This window comes from Pezoporus flaviventris, unplaced genomic scaffold, assembly GCF_033815535.1.
Source record: "Pezoporus flaviventris isolate CSIRO_AGI_PZ_B2104156 unplaced genomic scaffold, CSIRO_AGI_Pfla_v1 ptg000126l, whole genome shotgun sequence".
Taxonomy (NCBI): domain Eukaryota; kingdom Metazoa; phylum Chordata; class Aves; order Psittaciformes; family Psittacidae; genus Pezoporus; species Pezoporus flaviventris.
Genome location: NW_026892674.1, coordinates 591,956 through 609,830, shown reverse-complemented (window position 1 = coordinate 609,830; position 17,875 = coordinate 591,956). Strand labels below are relative to the sequence as shown.

The 17,875-nt window shown below is 39.8% G+C and overlaps 1 protein-coding gene across 2 annotated transcripts; it reads left to right on the top strand.

The window, feature by feature from the left end:
• Positions 1-225: 225 nt before the first annotated feature.
• On the top strand, positions 226-17,651 carry FEM1C (fem-1 homolog C). Of its 2 annotated transcripts, none has more exons than XM_061478509.1 (3): positions 226-312; positions 847-1,574; positions 13,576-17,651. In XM_061478509.1, exons 2-3 carry the CDS (start codon positions 1,031-1,033, stop codon positions 14,883-14,885), a joined length of 1,854 nt encoding a protein of 617 aa, XP_061334493.1. In that variant the 5' UTR covers positions 226-312; positions 847-1,030; the 3' UTR covers positions 14,886-17,651. The 2 variants fall into 2 exon arrangements, with proteins under 2 accessions (XP_061334493.1, XP_061334494.1); XM_061478510.1 differs by lacking the exon at positions 226-312 and adding an exon at positions 696-760.
• The last annotated feature ends 224 nt before the right edge of the window (positions 17,652-17,875 follow it).

Genomic DNA, 17,875 nt, shown 5'->3' with positions numbered 1-17,875 from the left:
CGCCCCTAGAGCAAGCCCCGCCCCTAGAGCAAGCCCCGCCCTGCAGTGGGCGCGCCGCGGAGATCGATCTCCCCTGCTGGTGGCTATCCTCCGCGCCCTACAAGCGCTTGAGCGGCGGCGTAGTCCCGCCCACAGCCCCGCTGCGATTGGCTGGCGGGCGCCCGCGCCCTTTTCGGATTGGTCTCTGTTGCGCCCAAGAGGCGGTGCTGCACCGCCCCGCAGAGCAGGGCTGGTTGTGGGTGGTGGGGGGCGGCTGTTATGGAGGAGTTGGATCCAGGGCGGGCGTAGGCCCGCCGGTAGCGTCCTGGGAAGGTAATACGCAGGCCCGCGTGGGCGGGGAGGTCGCGGTGGTCCTTGAAGGACCGCTGAGGGGAGGGGGTGCGGGAGGGGTTTCTTGTTGAGGAGGGCCGGGATCCTCTGGGCGGGCGGGAGCTGGTAGTGAGGGAAAAGGCAGGCGCAGGCTCTCCTCCTCTGAGGCTCAGCTGGGGCGCGCGGTGCCTTCCTCGCGTGGCTTTCCCCGTGTGGATACGTGTCTGTGTGCTTCTTGGGGCAGCAGGAGCTCTTCAAGCCGCAGCTCAGAACAAATCGGGGGCATGGCTCTTATCGCTGTAAGGGAGAAGAGGATTTCTCTTCTCGTATGGATAACAGGCGGGTAGGATCACCCCCCCCACCCCCCCCCCCAACAGGTTTCTTCAGGGGCCCGCGCTGCCTGGGGACGTCCCAGGGAAGGCGGCTGGACACTGGCACACCGCAGAAGCAAGTGAGTGTAGCTGTAGAAAAAGCACAGTTGCGGTTACTTGTCTGTGAAGTAGGAGGTGAAAACATCCAGAATTATTTCTCTTGCAGATTCATAGCAAGGACAGCTTGTGCTTTGTCAGGACCCCGTTCGGAATCTCCGTGTTGACCCGTCTAGATGAAACTTCTGAGAAGAAGCTGGGGACACTGTGTTTGGGCTGTGTGTATCTAGTAAGCTTTTGACCCTGAAAAAGGCAGGCGTGTGTCCTTTAAGAGGCAGAGAGGTGCAGACTAGATGGATCTAAAGACAGCAGTGTTTACTGCAGCTCGTGATGGCAAGCTGCGGCTCCTCTCTAAGCTGCTGGCAAGCAAAACAAGAGAAGAGGTAGCCCTACTGATATCAGAGAAAACCAGTGGTGCCACACCACTTCTGATGGCAGCCCGTTACGGTCATCTAGACATGGTGGAATACTTGCTGGACCACTGCTCTGCATCAATAGAAGTTGGGGGTTCTGTGAATTTTGATGGTGAGACCATTGAGGGGGCTCCGCCGTTATGGGCAGCGTCTGCAGCTGGTCACTTGAAGGTGGTTCAGTGTCTGTTAGATCATGGTGCATCTGTCAACAACACAACTCTGACAAATTCAACGCCGCTTAGAGCTGCCTGTTTTGATGGTCACCTGGAAATAGTAAAGTACCTTGTGGAGCACAAAGCAGACCTGGAAGTATCCAATCGTCATGGGCATACATGCTTGATGATCTCATGTTACAAAGGCCACAAAGAAATTGCTCAGTATTTACTTGAGAAAGGAGCTGATGTTAACCGAAGAAGTGTTAAAGGTAAGTTTGGGTTGTTTTTTTTTTTCCCTTTGTGGTGCATAAGGGTGAAGTTACTCATTTAACCTTCTTCAGGGGGCTGACATCCAAAAATATTCTTGTAGTCTCATAAGGTGGTTGAGAAAGAGGTGAAGTGTATTTAGTAATGTTCTTACTGTTCTTTTGTCTACTCCTTTGCTAACACAGGTTGTATAATTTCATTCTGAATTCACACATTTTAATCTTAACCCCATAATTCTTAAAAAGACAGTCATGAAAATTCACTTTTGTGTGTGCGAAAACCTGATGAACACACTGAGAACTCCTCTTTATAGATGTTGGTGTAGCAACGTATTTAAATATATGAGCATGTGTTCTTGTTCTTTATACTATTTCTTAACAAAGCAGATATGCAGGACATAAAACTGACCTATAGCAATAAGGCTAATACAGGGAAAGGTGCGTAAAGGAGAGAAAATATTTTCTGCATTGGAAATGAATAACCACTTTGCTTTCTACCGTCCTTTTCCTCCAGATTCTTAAATAATTTTGGGCCTTTTTCAGTGCTAGAAAACAAAAACATATATGAAGATTAAAGTAATGAAGCTGGAGGTGTCTGTGGTCCAAACAGAAGGACTTCTGGTGGTGGGCAGATCACAAATGATATCTCTGTGGCCTGTTTAGTTACCCTGGTGTTATCATGCAAAATGAAGATTTCTGGCATTTTTGCTGTGATCATAATTATGTGGCTCTCATGGTTTAAACACTGTTTTTCATTACATCTCAGACTTGTATGTGGGTGTGATATTTGCTTGAAAAGCATACCCGTTGTTGGAGTTTACAGTTAATTTTTTAGCTGACTGAGCTAGGATTCTGCTTCAGCAGCTTATTTTATATATGTATCTATATATCTCACAGAATCATTGGGGTTGGAAGGGATCTCTGGGGGTCATCTGGTTCAACCCCCTGCCAAGGCAGGGCTACCAGAGCAAGTTACACAGGAACTTGTCCAGGCAGGTTTTGAGTGTCTCCAGAGAGGAAGACTCCACGACCCCACACTGGTCCAGTGCTCTGCCACCCTCAATGTAAGTAAGTTCTTCTTTGTGTTGAGGTGACACTTCTTGTATTTTAGTTACTGGCCATTGCTCTCCATCTGGTTGCTGGGCACCACTGAAAAAAGTCTGGCACCTGTCTTTGAGATATTTATATTATGAACTTGCTAATAAACCTTTTTGTAGTGTAAAAGGCAGTTTCCACTGCCTGTTTTAGGCAAATTACATTTGTAACAGTATACTATATCTTAAAGTTATTTCTGTTAAAGTGTAATTTAGGTGTAGATTGTTGTATGATACTGGTAAATACCAAATATGAAAGTAATTCTTGGAAAAACTGTTCAGTTAAATATGCCTTTCAGCAAATCATGCAGATATGTGGGTTTAATGTAAAGAAAACTAAACTACAGATTTGTCAGAAAGGTGGGCAGAGCAAAATAAACATAAATAACCTTATGTCCTTCGGTTGCTTATGAATCATCATGGACTGGTGATCGGATAAAAATGTCATTTTTCTAGATAGGGTTCTTGGAATAACAAGCTAAATATAAACTGTGTATTGCTTTTTAGCTTTAAACCTATCCCTTTATATGATAGGTGTGAACAGAGCAGTGCAGTTAAATGATGTAAAAGAGAAAATTATATATCTCTGCAGCTATTTTCTCCCCTCATTTTGTATTGGTGGAGTAGGCTTTACTATACTGGGCCTTATTCACTTGTGCATAAGTGTTATTTGCTTTTGCTGAGATGACTGAGTGGCAGCCACGCACTCCTGAGAATTTTCTCTCTTAATTCCTTCCTGCCTCTGCTTCTTTTAGTTTCCGTGTGACTCACACAAGTGAGCAAAGATTCATTAAGTGTAACTGATCCTTGTTTAAATTAAATTTAAAAAAGTTGGGTTGGATATGCTTTAGCTCATTAAAACTCATTTTATACTTCAAACTGCCATGTGTACAAATGGATGTGTGTACAAAATGGGTATCAAGTATGTGGAATAAGTTTTTGTATGTGGAAATCGCTGCTGATACGACACAAATATACCTTTTCTTTTTGGCATCTTAAAGTAGTTTGATCTCTGAAATTGTTTAATAAGCAGCAGTGAGGTAGAAAGTGCTATAAAATCTGAAAGTGAAAGTCAGCAGTGGAAAGGCAGGAAAACTGATAGCCTTAAGTATTGCAGCAGTGTGGGTATTGCAGTGGCTTTGTTTTGCAAGCATTCTCAGTACCTATTAATTTCAAAATTAGTATTTCCAACAGGATTAATTCTATTTTGTCATGTCCACCTCTGTATTATTTTCAGGTTGTACTACTCCCTGCTGTACAACTGCTGTGTACTAAATAATTGACAGCATGCCTGCCCTTGTGATGGGGAGTTACAGAGAACCTGAGTGCTCTGCTCTTGAGTAGGAAAAGTTGTTGCTCTGAATTATGTCTGAATTTTTTTTAAATAGACCCCTTCCTGGGCCACATACAGGGAAGCCTGCTGTTCTGTGGAAGATGTAAAAGCTTTAGTTACTGTAAGTTTTGGTTCGTTTTAAAATGGCAACACTATGCAAACAAAACTATGTAACTTCAGTAGAGGTGCTCTTGTGGGAGATTAGTATATTTTCTTTTCCAGATACTATTCTTAAAATGGGGAGGGAGGGGGGAAAGAAGGGAGAGAGAAAGGGAAGATGTGGGCAAAATTACTTGAACTATTCCTTGTTTTTCCACTGGGTCATAATCTTGCAAGGTAGAACTTTAAGATGTGAAGAAAGCCCAGGAAAATCTAAAGCTTGAAAAGACATGAAAAAGTTTCAAAGTGTTGACAGTTTCAGGGAAAGATGAGAAAATGGGTAAGTTCACAAACATCTAAAAGTCTGGGTGACAACAGAGGCAGAGTATGTAACAGAGCAGGTGAAAACATACAGTGAAATCCTGCTTCTAAAATACAGGCAGAATCCCACAGCTGTGTTTTGGACTATGCAAATTCAGATGCAGAGGTTCTTGAATGTCTATTTCAAAAGTGCAGAAGCACAGCTAGGGAGTTAGATACTCATGGACTTCAGAGTCTGAATCAGATCAGATGCTACACTGAGGAAGATGGTCAGTCTGCCACTGTCCCACAGGACATGGTTGTGAAGAGGGGAGGTAACAAGATGCATAGTGTAGGTAAATGCTCTACTGTAAAAGATGCCCAGTGGTTCTGAATTTGAAGTATGAGCCTTTAGTCGTCTTTGTTTCTTCTGTTTTTTAAATCTAAACTTTCACAGTTTCCCCAAACTTTTATGAAGCACGTAGACAACAGACATGTAAACAAAAGAGTTCTTAACAAATGTTTAATGTAACAAGAACGGTGTTGGTGAGGGGGGGAAACTGATACGTGGGTTAAGAAGGGTGGGACATTTCTCACTCTAGAACAATTCCTGAAGTGAAGCACAGACCTACGTACCTTTGTGCTGGATGAGAAGGATGTTTTCTGTGTCAGCTGCATTCAGTTTTCTCTTCTGCATTGCAAAGTCTGTCAGTGACCTGTTAAGAGTGGTGCTTCCTTACCATGTTCAGAATTGACTGTTGTATTCCTGAATACAGTGTTTCACTGATGTGTTTCTGTGCAGTCTTTGGCTGCTATGTGTAGGGAGGGAAATGCTTGTACCTGTAACGGTAGCAATCCTTGGGCCTTCAAATTACAGATCTGGGCTCCACGGGGGATATACCTGGGGCTGTGTTTGTTGGATTTTATGCTTAGAATAAATTATTTCATATAATTGTTGTAATAAAAAAAGGCAAATGTAGTTGTTGAGCTGTCATATATCATATTTGAGAAGTCGTAACAGTCCGGTGAAGTCCCTGCTGACCAGAGAAGGGGAAGCGTAATCTTCATTTTAAAAAGGGAAACAGGAGGACCAGGGGAACTACAGGCCAGGCAGTCTTACCTCAGTGCTTAGCAAGATCGTGGAGCAGAACCTTATAGAAACTGTGCTAAGGCATGTGGACTATAAGGGGTGGTTGGTGACAGCCAGTGTGGCTTCACTAAGGGCAAAATGTGCCTGACAAAACTGGTGGCCTTCCATCTAATGCCACCACGGTGCTGGTGGATAAAGGAATGGTGACTGACAGCGTCTGCCTGAACTTATACAAGGCATTTGACGCTATCGTGCATGACATCCTGGTCTCTAAAGTCAAGAGAGGAATTTGACAGATGGACTACTGTGGATAAGGAATTGGCTGGATGGTCACACTCAGAGTTGTGGTCAGTAGCTCAAGGTCCAAGTGGTTCCTCAGGGACTGGCAAGATTTTAATGTCTTTGTTAGTGACACGGACAGTGGGATTGATGCACCCTCAGCAAGTCTGCCATCAACACCAAGCTGTATGATGTGGTTTACACACTGGAGGGAAGGGATGTCATCCAGAGGAACCTTGACAGGCTTGAGAGGTGAGCCAATACCAGCCAAAGTTCAACAAGGTCAAGTGCAAGGTCCTGCACCTGGGTCAGGGCAATCCCAAGCGCAAATACAGGCTGGGTGGATATTGGATTGAGAGCAGCCCTGGGGAGAAGAACTTGGAGGTGTTGGTTGATGAGAAAAACATGAGCTGGCTTTAGTGTGCACTTGCAGCCCAGGAACTTGCACCTCGAGGGAGGTGATTTTTCCCCCCTCTGCTCTTGTGAGACCCCACCTGCAGACCTGCGTTCAGCTCTAGGGCCCTCAGCGCAAGAGTGCCGTGGACCTGCTTGAGTGAGTACAGATGAAGCTATAAGGATGATGGGAGGGCTGAAGCACCTCTGCTATGAAGAGAGGCTGAGAGAGCTGGGCTTGTTCAGCTTGTAGAAGAGAAGGCTCAGGGCAGACCTTGTAACAGTCTTTCAGGGCCTAAATGGGACCTATGAGAAATCTGGAGGTGGAATTTTTACAAGAGCATGTAAGGACAGGGGCAAGGGGCAGTGGCTTTAAGCTGACAGGTGAGGAGATTTGATTTTAGACATTAGGAAAAAAATCTTCCCTGTGAGGGTAATGAGACACCGTCTGCCTCAGTGTTCAAGTCCAGGTTGGACGGGGCTTGGAGCAACATGGTCGAGTGGAAGGTGTCCCTGTCTGTGGCAGGGTTTGGAACTGGATGAGCTTTAAGATCCCTTCAAACAGAAACCATTCTGTGATTTTTGTGATTCTGTTTTGCATGCAGACCGTTTATAGGTATCTTAGCCTTCTGTTCTAACTCCAGACAGGACACTTAGATCTTGCATTTTGAAAATGAGCAGTGCACAATTTGGTAATTTATGTTGTGCATTATCCTTTTCCACAAGACTGTAGCAGCTGAGATTCGTCCCCTTTGTTCTGCAGTTAAAGTACACATCTGATAGCAAGGATGGTCTGAGTATAATGGTGCAGGAAATAAGGAGTCTTCTTTTCAAAAATTATCTACTTGGAAGGCAGGTTTGTTTTGTTTTTTTTTTCTTGAACATGGCTTTTAAGTGTTGCCATTGCTCAGGTGCTTGGTATGTGGTCTCTTTGTCGTCAGGGTGATATTAGTGGTTTTTACTAGTGGTCTTCACTAATTCTGTCCCTCTTCTTCAGTTAGCAGACTAGTCTGCTGGTCCAAAGGCTAATTTTTCTGCTGAGTATTAAGAACATTTCCTAAGGACTGCTGGACTACGTGCTCCTTTAGTTGTCTTTTGAGTACTGCACAGGAACCTTTGATTTCAAGCCCTGACTCTTCATCATTTATGGTGCTCCGTACTACCATAGCAGTTGGAGGGACTCATTGGTTTTGAAAATGCAGAATAACACTATGATTCAAAATCTTGTTGTTCTTAAATTCTACTGGGACAGTAATTGATCAGAATAATTCTGTAAAATAATGTGGAGGACAAGGCTTGTTGACTTTGCTTCCCCACTTTGGAAACTATAAAAGCATACAGACTTCAGTCTTGTTATTTATGTGGGATACTGGAAAGCATAACACTCAAACCTGCTGGTAAAGGAAAAAGAACTTGTACAGACTTGACAGACCCAGAAACAGGAAGATGAGAGTTTGGTTTTGCTCTATGATCAGTGTTTATGTTTGTGTTAAAAATTAATTTTCTCTTGCAATACACATTAAGGAGTCTGAAAGGTTTGTTCTGTTCTGAGGTTGCCAGTCTTGTCTGCTTGCAAAGATTTGTTTTTGGGGAGGGGGAAAGAATCAAACAAAAAAAAAAACTAAAGCCTCCCCTTTCTTCTCCCTACACAGTGAATAAACCCTTGCTCTAAAAGTGTTTAGGGTCTTTTTTCTGGTTTGGGTTTTTAGGTGTTTTGTTGTTTGTTTTGTTTTTTTTTTTTGTTGGTTTGAGTTTATTGTTTGGTTGGTTTTAGTTTGTTTTTATTTGGTGTTAATGATGTAGTGCACTCCATGTTTTAGATATTTCATGCTTGATGCTGTGGAAACTGCACTTCAGTAGGAATGTTTGTAAATAAGGAGGATACAGTTTAAAGAAACAAATTCAATAATTTCAACTAAAAAGGAGTCCATGCTGAAATTAAATGGAGAACAGCATGCTTTATGTGGGTAATCTTGATTATGCAACTTCTTTTGAAGTGCTGTGGTGAGCAAGAGAGCAACTGTTCCCTTACAGCATATGGAAACTAGACTGAAATAGCTTGCTGAGATCAGCAGTTCTTCTCAATTTTTTTCTTAATTTCTTCTAAAGGAAACACATACCTTTAGCTTTTCTTTGTCTTGCAAACTATTTATAGGGATCTGTAGCAGTTTTCCTGTGCACTGTCCATGTTTGTGTGTACATAGTAATACATCTGTTTTTTTGTAATCAGTGAAACTCTTAGACTTGGGTACTTCAAGTGATCTGTTGGGAAAAAAAGTTGATGTTACATGAACAACTTTATAAAAGTGACTAATTTAATTTGTAAGGCTACAAAAATATACACGTGGGTAATTTTACATACTGACCAGTCATTTAAATGAAATCTTTCTTCTCTTATGTTTAAACATCTTGAATATGAAGTCAGATTGATCCTAAATTTTAATATAAATTTTACTACTTAGAAACCAAGCATTTTATAAGTATTAAGAAATAGATGTACTTGGTTGGCTTCAAGTCACTTTCTGTGTGACTGCTTCATTTTCTTTCATTCCCATGTCACATGCTACCAGTCTATTTTGGGAATTATTTGCTTCTGACATAGAAAGAAATGGCCTAATTATGAATTTGAATGCTAAACCCTCACTCTGATCAGTCTTTGGTAACAGTGGATAGTTAGGGAATTAGGTATGTGTAGTGTTCATACTAACTTTAAAAAGTAACAAAAGAATAAAACATGAAGATATGGTGTCAGTTGACCATACCTATTTTCTTACTTTGTTTTTGCAAGATTTGGAAGGTAGGGTTATTCCATTTCTTTGTTGCTTTTTTAGTCAGAGGAAGTTACTAGATAATATGAATAGTAAAGTGTGATACAGATAGTTTGTAAGGAGTATTAATAATAGTGGGAATCACTTTCTAGCAGAGAAATACTGTGACTACCAAAACATATCCAGTCTAATTTTATTTCTGTGAAAGAGCAATGAAACTTTCGTGTTATTGGAATATTAACTGTCTTCTGTATGTAATTAAATCCATGCAGATCATTTTGAAGTAAAAATTGGATTAAGCAAATTTATTGAAACCTACTTTGAAATAACCATTCACACCTTAAAAAAAAAAGGAATTTAACCACCATCTTTGTATATGTCTCTTGGAAAACTGTTTATCAAAGAGAAGAAATATCAAGTTTTCCAGCCTTTTCCTTTTTTAATATAACACTAGATGTAGTGTTGGCTTTTAGTTTGTTACAAAAATTAACTGCTGATTTGTGTTCAGCCACTGTATATTCTTGTCACTATAGACAATACAGTGGTTCTGAAATGGGTAAGTTAATTTACAGAATAATGGTTGATTTGCCATACTTACTTGAGCTGTTCCAATTCCTGCTCAATATATCAAACATAGAGCAGGATAAAAGTTTTCTTTTTCTTTTGAGTTCTTCTAAAATTTCACACTTGATATACTTCTATGTGTAGATGGCTGGTAATTTTGTTATTTCTTGGGGTTTATGTATATGTGGTGGTGGTTTTTTTTTGTTTTGCTTTTTTTTTTCTATTATTTTTTAGATTGGCAGTTCTCAACTATTTGTCTACACAGTCAACATCTCCTCTCTAAAAATTTGTTGGCTTTTACAATGGTACCTGTAACATCCAGTCAAACCTAAGTGAGGTGCAGCCGCTAAGAATTAGTGGTGGTGGCCTTCCGTTGTTGGTTTGTGCATGGCTTAAAATAACTATGGTTATTCTAACTCTAAGGCATACTACAATATAAGTAGCTAAAAAATTACACTACTTCTGTTATACTGTCAGTAACAGCTGCTTAAACCAAAGTCAAAAATTGTAATACAAACACAATTTATTATTTTTTTTTAAACTAAGGACATGCAGTTGGACAGAGTACTGAAATTTTGTGGAGTCTTAAGCATATTTCCATATGCTCTGCATAGCTGCCTTATAAATTAATGACATGTAGACTGTTGGATAGGACCTGAATTTACCCAGACAATAGCCAAGCTTAATCTATGTGGGATTTTTTCAGTATCAGTATGTCATAGCATATATGGCTGGTAATTAATAAGAGTGTCAAGAGCAGCATTATATGGCAATGGGTCTACAACGTGTAATATGAATAGGTGCCAGTGATCCTATTGTCAAAGCCAGAAAAATGTGTATTAGCAGATGTGAAGCAATATAGGAACTTTGTAAATATCTTTTTGCTTGTCTTTAGTACACTTTTATGCCACGACTTTTAAAATACGTTGAAAATACCGACTTGAAGTTAAAAAAATAGGTGCTAATTCCAGTGTTTTGGAGCTCTGATGTGCGGGATGGACTTGAATACACTCTGGAATGGCTGTATTAACTGGTGGCTTAGCCAGCACCCACATGTATCTGTTTTTTGTCTTCATCACTGAGTGCAGAAGTGCAGATGGACTGAGGGAACAGCCAGTCCTTAGTTCTAGGATGTCTGCTGAAGTTACGTACCAACTGGACTTTCTCCAGCATAGTAAAAAGACTTAAAATGTATGTGCATTGGTGAGTTTGTTGCATTTGACACCTTCCCATGTTAGGCATTTAAAGGTGTTGACATTTTCTGGTCTGTGGTGTGTGATAAGGACAGAGGGAATTATATTTGATACAGATGCCAAATTAACAAACTTGTTATTGTACAAACTGTTTTTAACTTTGTGGATCTTGATCTAAGAGATAATTTCAGGTGCCACTTTGGGGTGTTTTCCTCAGCCTGTTAGTGAGTGATAGAATTGCTGGCTGCTATTTAGAAGTGTTTCATAAAAGGAATATTTTGCAAGTGAAGCTTGCTATCTGTTAATGAAACAATCTGATATTTTCTGTGTTTTTCTGTTTTGTTTTTTTTTTTTCTGGTTTTGTTTCCTGACCCACTGTAGTTGTCTTAAGAGACTGGAAATACAATAGCAAAGCACACTGTCAACTGCTGACTTGTTGTCATTTAAAAAAGAAAAGCCTACCAAAAATGCAAATAAGGAAGTTTCAGGAAACTTCTCTCTCAGCTTTAAAAAGCCAAATCTGAATGTGCAGAGAACCCTTATAAAGAATGTCTCATTTGTGAATATGGAAACATACTGACAGTGTCACAGTAACTGATGATCTGATGCGCAGGTAACTGCAATTTGCAGGACTAATGCAAGATCTCTTTAATTGGGGGTGGCATTTTTACATAAGCTTTCACTTAATAATTTAATATTAGTGGAAGGCTGAAAAGTGCTGTGCCTGAATTTGTAGAATGTATAACACCTTATGGAAGAGCAAGGTAGATATAAATTGTGTAATTTTAAAGGCAAAATTTTCATCTAGTTGAAGCCTCATAGTTAAGTTATTTAACTGTGGAGTCCAGTGCTTGCTTTCTAATTTTCTGTGAATACGGTTTTCAAACAGGTGACACTAGTGCTTTCTAGAAACTTTCCCACACAGTGTTAGAAAGGGAATGCCTTTAAATAAAAGACTCTGCAATGTCATGCTAATGTGAAATAATCTGTATGTAAATGATAAGACACTTAGATGTTGTGTGTTGAAGGTTCTGGGTTGGATTTGAAGGTTCTGGGTTGGATTTTTTTTTTTTTTTCCCTTTTTGCCTGTGGAAATCCTAACCAGAGGAGCAGATGAATTAACTTAGGACTTTGGGATAATGACCTAAGAAAGCATTAAGAATAGTTTGTCTGGTGCTTGGCAAAATATCCAGCTCCCTCAGAACATACTGGCAGTCTCAAGAGGCCCCAGCTGAGATCAAGGGCCTGTTGTAATACAGTTATTGCTTAAAAATGCATAAATCAAAATGTCTGGTAGGTGGAGAGAAGAGGGGGTATAGTATGGAGGCACACAAAGCCAATACTGAGTTAGCCCAACTTTAATTTTCATATAGATCTCATTATTTTTTAATCATTTCTGGGGATAGGAAGGGAAATTTGACAGGGGAAGAAGGGAAAACATGGAGACAGCTTAAGTTTCTTTTTCATACTTGAAAGCAGATACAAAATCTCTTACAGAATATTTTAGCTGGAAGGGACCTACAATGTTCAACTAGATCCAGATCATTGATAAAAATACTGAACAGAACTGGCCTTAGAAAAGCCCTGAGGAACACCACTGGTAGCCCCATTCACTACAACACTTTGAGCCCTGCTGTTCACCCAGTTCTTCACCCAGCACACAGTGAACCTGCACATTCCAGAGCTGGACAATTTGCCCAGAAGGATGCTGTGAGGGCAGCATCAGAAGCCTTACTAAAATCCAGAAAAAGTACAGCCATCACCTTCCCTTCTTCCACCAGGCAGGTGACCTTATCATAGAAGGCTATCAAATCAGTTAAACAGGACTTCTCCATGCTGACTGATGATTGCGTTGTCCTTTAATGCCTTTCAATAGTATCCAGTATAATCGCTGTAATTTTTCCAGGAACTGAGATTAGACTAACAGGTCTGTAGTTTCCTAGATCTTCCCTCATGTCCTTCCTATAAACTGGAATAACACTGGCTAGCTTCCAGACAATGGGGACCTCCCAAGACTCTTTGGTAGACAATAGAGAAGGTCCTGCCATAACATGGGCTAGCTCCTTCTCTGCTTGTGAATGTTAAACTGATACAGCTGGTCCCTTAAAATTTTGTTGTCCACAAATGAAAAGTCACTGTTCCCATACTCAGTCCTCCAACTCTGGGGATTGGGCATCTCAAGGTCTATCCATATTATTAAAGACTGGGGCAGAAAAAACATTGAAAGCCTCCACTTTATCATACTTATTAGACCATCTTCAACATATATTGGTCTGATTTCTTTTTTCTCTTTACAACTCTTGCTATTAACTTACATAAAGCATTTGTGTTGTCTAACACAGCACTGGCCCGTTTCAGCTCTAATTGAGCTTTGTCTTTTTGTATCTTCTCCTTGCATACATGAACCACAGCTCTGAATCTTCCTACAAAGACTGAATGTGCTTTCAGAGAGTGTACAATTTCTTTCCCCTTTTGAGCTCTATAAGGAGTTCCTTGTTCAGCCAAGGTGGTCTTTTACCCTGCTTGCTTGACTCTTAAGGAATTGCCTGCTCCTGTGGTTTTTATGTAGTAAGGAATTCTGTTTTAATTGTGGTGGGGTTTGCTTTTTTTGAAATAATGGGACAAAGAGGTCCTTAAGACCTGTTTAATTCTTTCAGGTGATAATATAGAATGTTTTGGGTTGTATAATTGCCTATCAGCCTTGATACTTAATCAGATCTTGGATATTTTGACTTGTCATGTAAACCTTCATAGACCATAGATGTCAAAACAGGTAGCTCCTTTTTATTAACTATTAATGTTTGGTGATTTTTAAACTATTTTTAAACTGTTAGAGTGCAAAGTTCAGACTATAGCTTGATTGTGGTTTGTATAATTGTATTCTTCTGCAGGAAACACAGCGTTACATGACTGTGCGGAGTCTGGAAGTCTGGAGATCATGAAGATGCTTCTGAAGTATTGTGCTAAAATGGAACAGGATGGTTACGGAATGACTCCCCTGCTGTCAGCTAGTGTGACAGGCCATACAAATATCGTGGACTTTCTGACACAGCATGTGCAGACCACTAAGGCTGAACGCGTAAATGCCCTGGAACTTCTAGGAGCAACATTTGTGGACAAAAAGAGGGATCTGCTTGGTGCCATGAAGTACTGGAAGCGAGCTATGGAAATGAGATACAGTGATAGGACTAATATCCTGAGCAAACCTGTGCCGCAAACACTAATTATGGCATATGATTATGCTAAAGAAGTAAACAGCTCCGAAGAGCTAGAAAATCTTATTGCAGACCCTGATGAAATGAGAATGCAAGCACTATTAATTAGAGAACGAATTCTTGGTCCATCTCACCCAGATACATCCTACTATATTAGATACAGAGGTGCTGTCTATGCTGACTCTGGAAACTTCAAGCGTTGTATCAACTTATGGAAATATGCTTTGGACATGCAGCAGAGCAATCTTGACCCACTGAGCCCAATGACAGCCAGCAGTTTGCTATCGTTTGCTGAACTTTTTTCCTTCATGCTTCAGGACAGGGCAAAAGGCCTGCTAGGCACTACTGTCACATTTGATGATCTCATGGGTATACTGTGCAAAAGTGTTCTTGAAATAGAACGGGCCATGAAACAAACCCAGTGTTCTCCTGATCCGATACAGGTGAACAAAGCCCTTTCCATCATCTTGCATTTAATTTGCTTGTTGGAGAAAGTACCTTGCACCTCAGAACAGGAGCATTTTAAGAAACAGACTATTTACAAGTTTCTTAAGCTTCAGCCTAGAGGGAAGAATAACTTTAGTCCACTTCACCTTGCTGTTGACAATAAAACTACATGTGTGGGTCGCTACCCAGTTTGTAAATTCCCCTCTCTACAAGTTACTGCTATCCTAGTGGAATGTGGTGCTGATGTAAATGTCAGAGACTTTGATAACAACAGTCCGTTACACATTGCTGCACTGAACAACCATCCAGACATCATGAATCTTCTTATCGAGTCAGGTTCTCACTTTGATGCCACAAACTCACATAAACAAACTGCTAGTGATTTACTGGGTGAAAAGGAAATGGCAAAAAATTTAATCCAGCCAATAAATCATACTACTTTGCAGTGTCTTGCTGCCCGTGTAATAGCGAATTATAACATATGCTACACAGGGCACATCCCTGAAAAACTAGAGAACTTTGTTTTGCTCCATAGATGATAGTATGGAGTGCCAGAGTACGGTTTTGAAGCATGACTTCATGATAATATTTTCCTTGAGCACTGTTACAATACACCAGCATTCTCTTAGCTTGCTTCATCTTGCTCTCATTGGCTAAATCATTGTTAGTGTCAGATCTGCAGAGTTGGGTACCTAGTATTTAATATGAATATTCCATATAATATATTTTGTGGATTATTTAGAAATGTAATGCCATATTTAGACTCTTCAAATTGTCTGCCAAAGGCTTGTCTATTCTGGTCTTACTTGCCTGTTGGTGTTTGGGACTGAGTTAAGTATCTTCCACTGATATCTTTTTACTGTAAGTGTGTGGATTTTATACAGTTGGAAGGTCATCTTTTTGGTTTTGCTTGAGCATTTCTACTCTAACTCTTTCCTTTTTCTATGGACTCATTGCTAAAATGTACAAGTTGTATGGACTGTTAACATTTGCAGCTACCGTAAGTGCTTTTATCTTCTCTATGCACTGGCTTAAACATGACTGTTGTGTGTGAGCATATTTCTATGCAGCACTTGGCCAATGTGAACTTAAATGCCGATTTTTGGAGTTTGTTTGGAGCTTTTCCAAGACTGCTGTGTTCATAGCATGATAAATTTTGGAGTTACTTACCAGCTGTCCAAATTTGGGTTTGACCTGTAACGGAGGTTGTTTTCCTTCTGATCCTCTGGAAATTTGTTCTAAATTTGGGAGAATATCTCACTTTTTCTCTTTGTAGTCCACTTGAACTTTAAATCTGAAGATGTTTTATTGCATCGTGCAGTTAGGGGAGGAGTCTTCATTATGTACAATTGACACCTTCCCCTTTGCACTAATGTCTTGCTTGTGCTGGTTATGTAACTAGATGTGAAGTTGTTCAAAGTTTAACCTCAAACTTAATGGTACACTTTAATGAGAAATAGATCAAATGTATGCTGTAGTTTAAAATTTACAAATCAGTATTAGCTATCTAAGAAACTAAAGCATGTAGGTGGCATGATGCTTATTTGTCCGCATCTAGACGTCATCTAATACAGTAAACGGCTGTATGGCAGGGTGTTGAAAGTTCTATAGCAGTGTCTTTTTTAATTCATTTTAAGTGTCTTTATCAATACTTGCATGGCTTTTTCACCTCTGCTATGTCAGCTCTACATAACAAAAAGCAGAAGTTCTGTTGTGTATGTAGCTCCTAATTAAAGTACCTATTTTTATAATATTTGCACAACAGCTTAGCTTTTACAACAGAAAGGGCTCTTTTGACTTGATAAGAAATCTATAAATAAAGATCATAAATGTGAGTGCAATTCAGGTAATTAATTTAATTCAGCACTTTACTGTTGATTAATAGTAGAATTTATAATGCAGATGTGTTAAAGTGAAAATCATTTCAGTTGCATAGAATATAGTTTACTTGTAAATTTAATGGTATAGCATACTGGATATTTTTGACTTGATATTTCATTTCAGTGGTGGGCTGTAAGTGTACCTATACAGGGCTTTTGATCCAGAAGGTCAACAAGCACATTTAGGCCTGTGTTTAGGCCTTCCTGTTCTTCTCATTTTTCTCTTCCTATTTGGGATTTTATTTTTTTTTTTCCCTATTGAAACATACTGCTTCTGAGCTACCAATGCAGAAAAATATTGGGAACACTGCTGAAAAAATTGTATGCCCTGCAGGGGTGTAACAGCTTTTAAAATTGATTATACAGTTCACAGTAAGCCTCTCTAGAGGCAGAGGCTCCTTGCTTGTTGATACCTCCAAAGTTGTATTTTTTTGGGGGGTAGGGGATAAATGCTTAAATCTGTTTTTCTTCTAATTGTCTTGGGTTTCAAATGAAATACTTAATCCAGGAAGATGAATAGTATTCTCCTAAAAAAAAATAAATGCTTTTCTTACCAAATTCTATGAGACTTTATTCCTATTTTTGTATAGTTTATGCTGATAACAAGATTCATCTGTCTTTGGTGTCTTTGTTCTCTTTGTTAAGTGCAGTGTAAAGACACTTTCTGAAGTGAAAGGCAACAGTTAGTTTTCCATATGTACTTTACAGCAGTCACTGGATAAGAAGTAATTTTGTGTGTTTTCAGAGTCCCCAAAGAGGTATCTCTTATTGACTGTTTTACAACTCATTAAAATAAACCTGTTTCCATTTTTACAGAACACTACTTTTTAAAAAAGGAATGGAGTGCTGTAGCAAAATCCTTACAGGAGGGTTTATAGGAAAGGTAAAAGCCTCATGAGGAAAAAATGTGCCTCTCATGAGTTTTATATCAAATGCAAGGTGACAGCGGCAGGGTATAACTGCTCTTGAAATAGCTTCCTCATGCTTTGAAATACAGAGTGCGATGCCTGTTAAACTCTAAGATGCTGGCAAATGCGAGTAAGTAGACTACACACTAACTTCCGTCTTCTGTGATTATGATGAAACCAGTTGGTATTTAATGCTTCAAAGTAATTTTGGAAAAATTGGTGGGAGACATGCTAGACTGCTCGTACCTCTTGGCTTTGAGTGTGAATTGAGCCCTCAGTGAGGGCCAAATGAAAAGTTATTGTTGTTTTGGTTATAAATAACATGGTATTTGTGTTCTATCACAAAGACTTCCTATGCAGGGCTAGCTCCATGTATGGAAATATTGGAGTTTCCTCTTCATGTGAAGAAATTTAGCTTTAACAGTAATGTAAAAAAGGAATAACAAGCATATTTCTCTGTTCTTGCTCTCTTTAGGCTCCAGATGCAGATTACATTAAAAATATGTTTTGGAGAACATCTTTCTGTGTCTGTATATCTGTTACCCTTAGGGCTGCTGCAGTACTGGTTGGTAAGCCACTTTTTCTGTTGAGTGTAGATAGTTAAATATGAATGCTGAAACTTTAGATTTCAGTCTTCATGTTATTAAGAATTGTACCTTAAACAAAACTTCATGTTTCATTCTCCTTCTTTCTGTGAAACGGTGGTGCAGCCAAACCTTTAAATTCTGGTAGTGGGTAACA

Bases quoted from the DNA above. Each gene is read 5' to 3' on its own strand.
- FEM1C (XM_061478509.1), top strand. From the start codon at position 1,031: ATGGATCTAAAGACAGCAGTGTTTACTGCAGCTCGTGATGGCAAGCTG. The intron at 1,575-13,575 runs GTAAGTTTGGGT...ATTCTTCTGCAG, and splicing joins TAACCGAAGAAGTGTTAAAG to GAAACACAGCGTTACATGAC.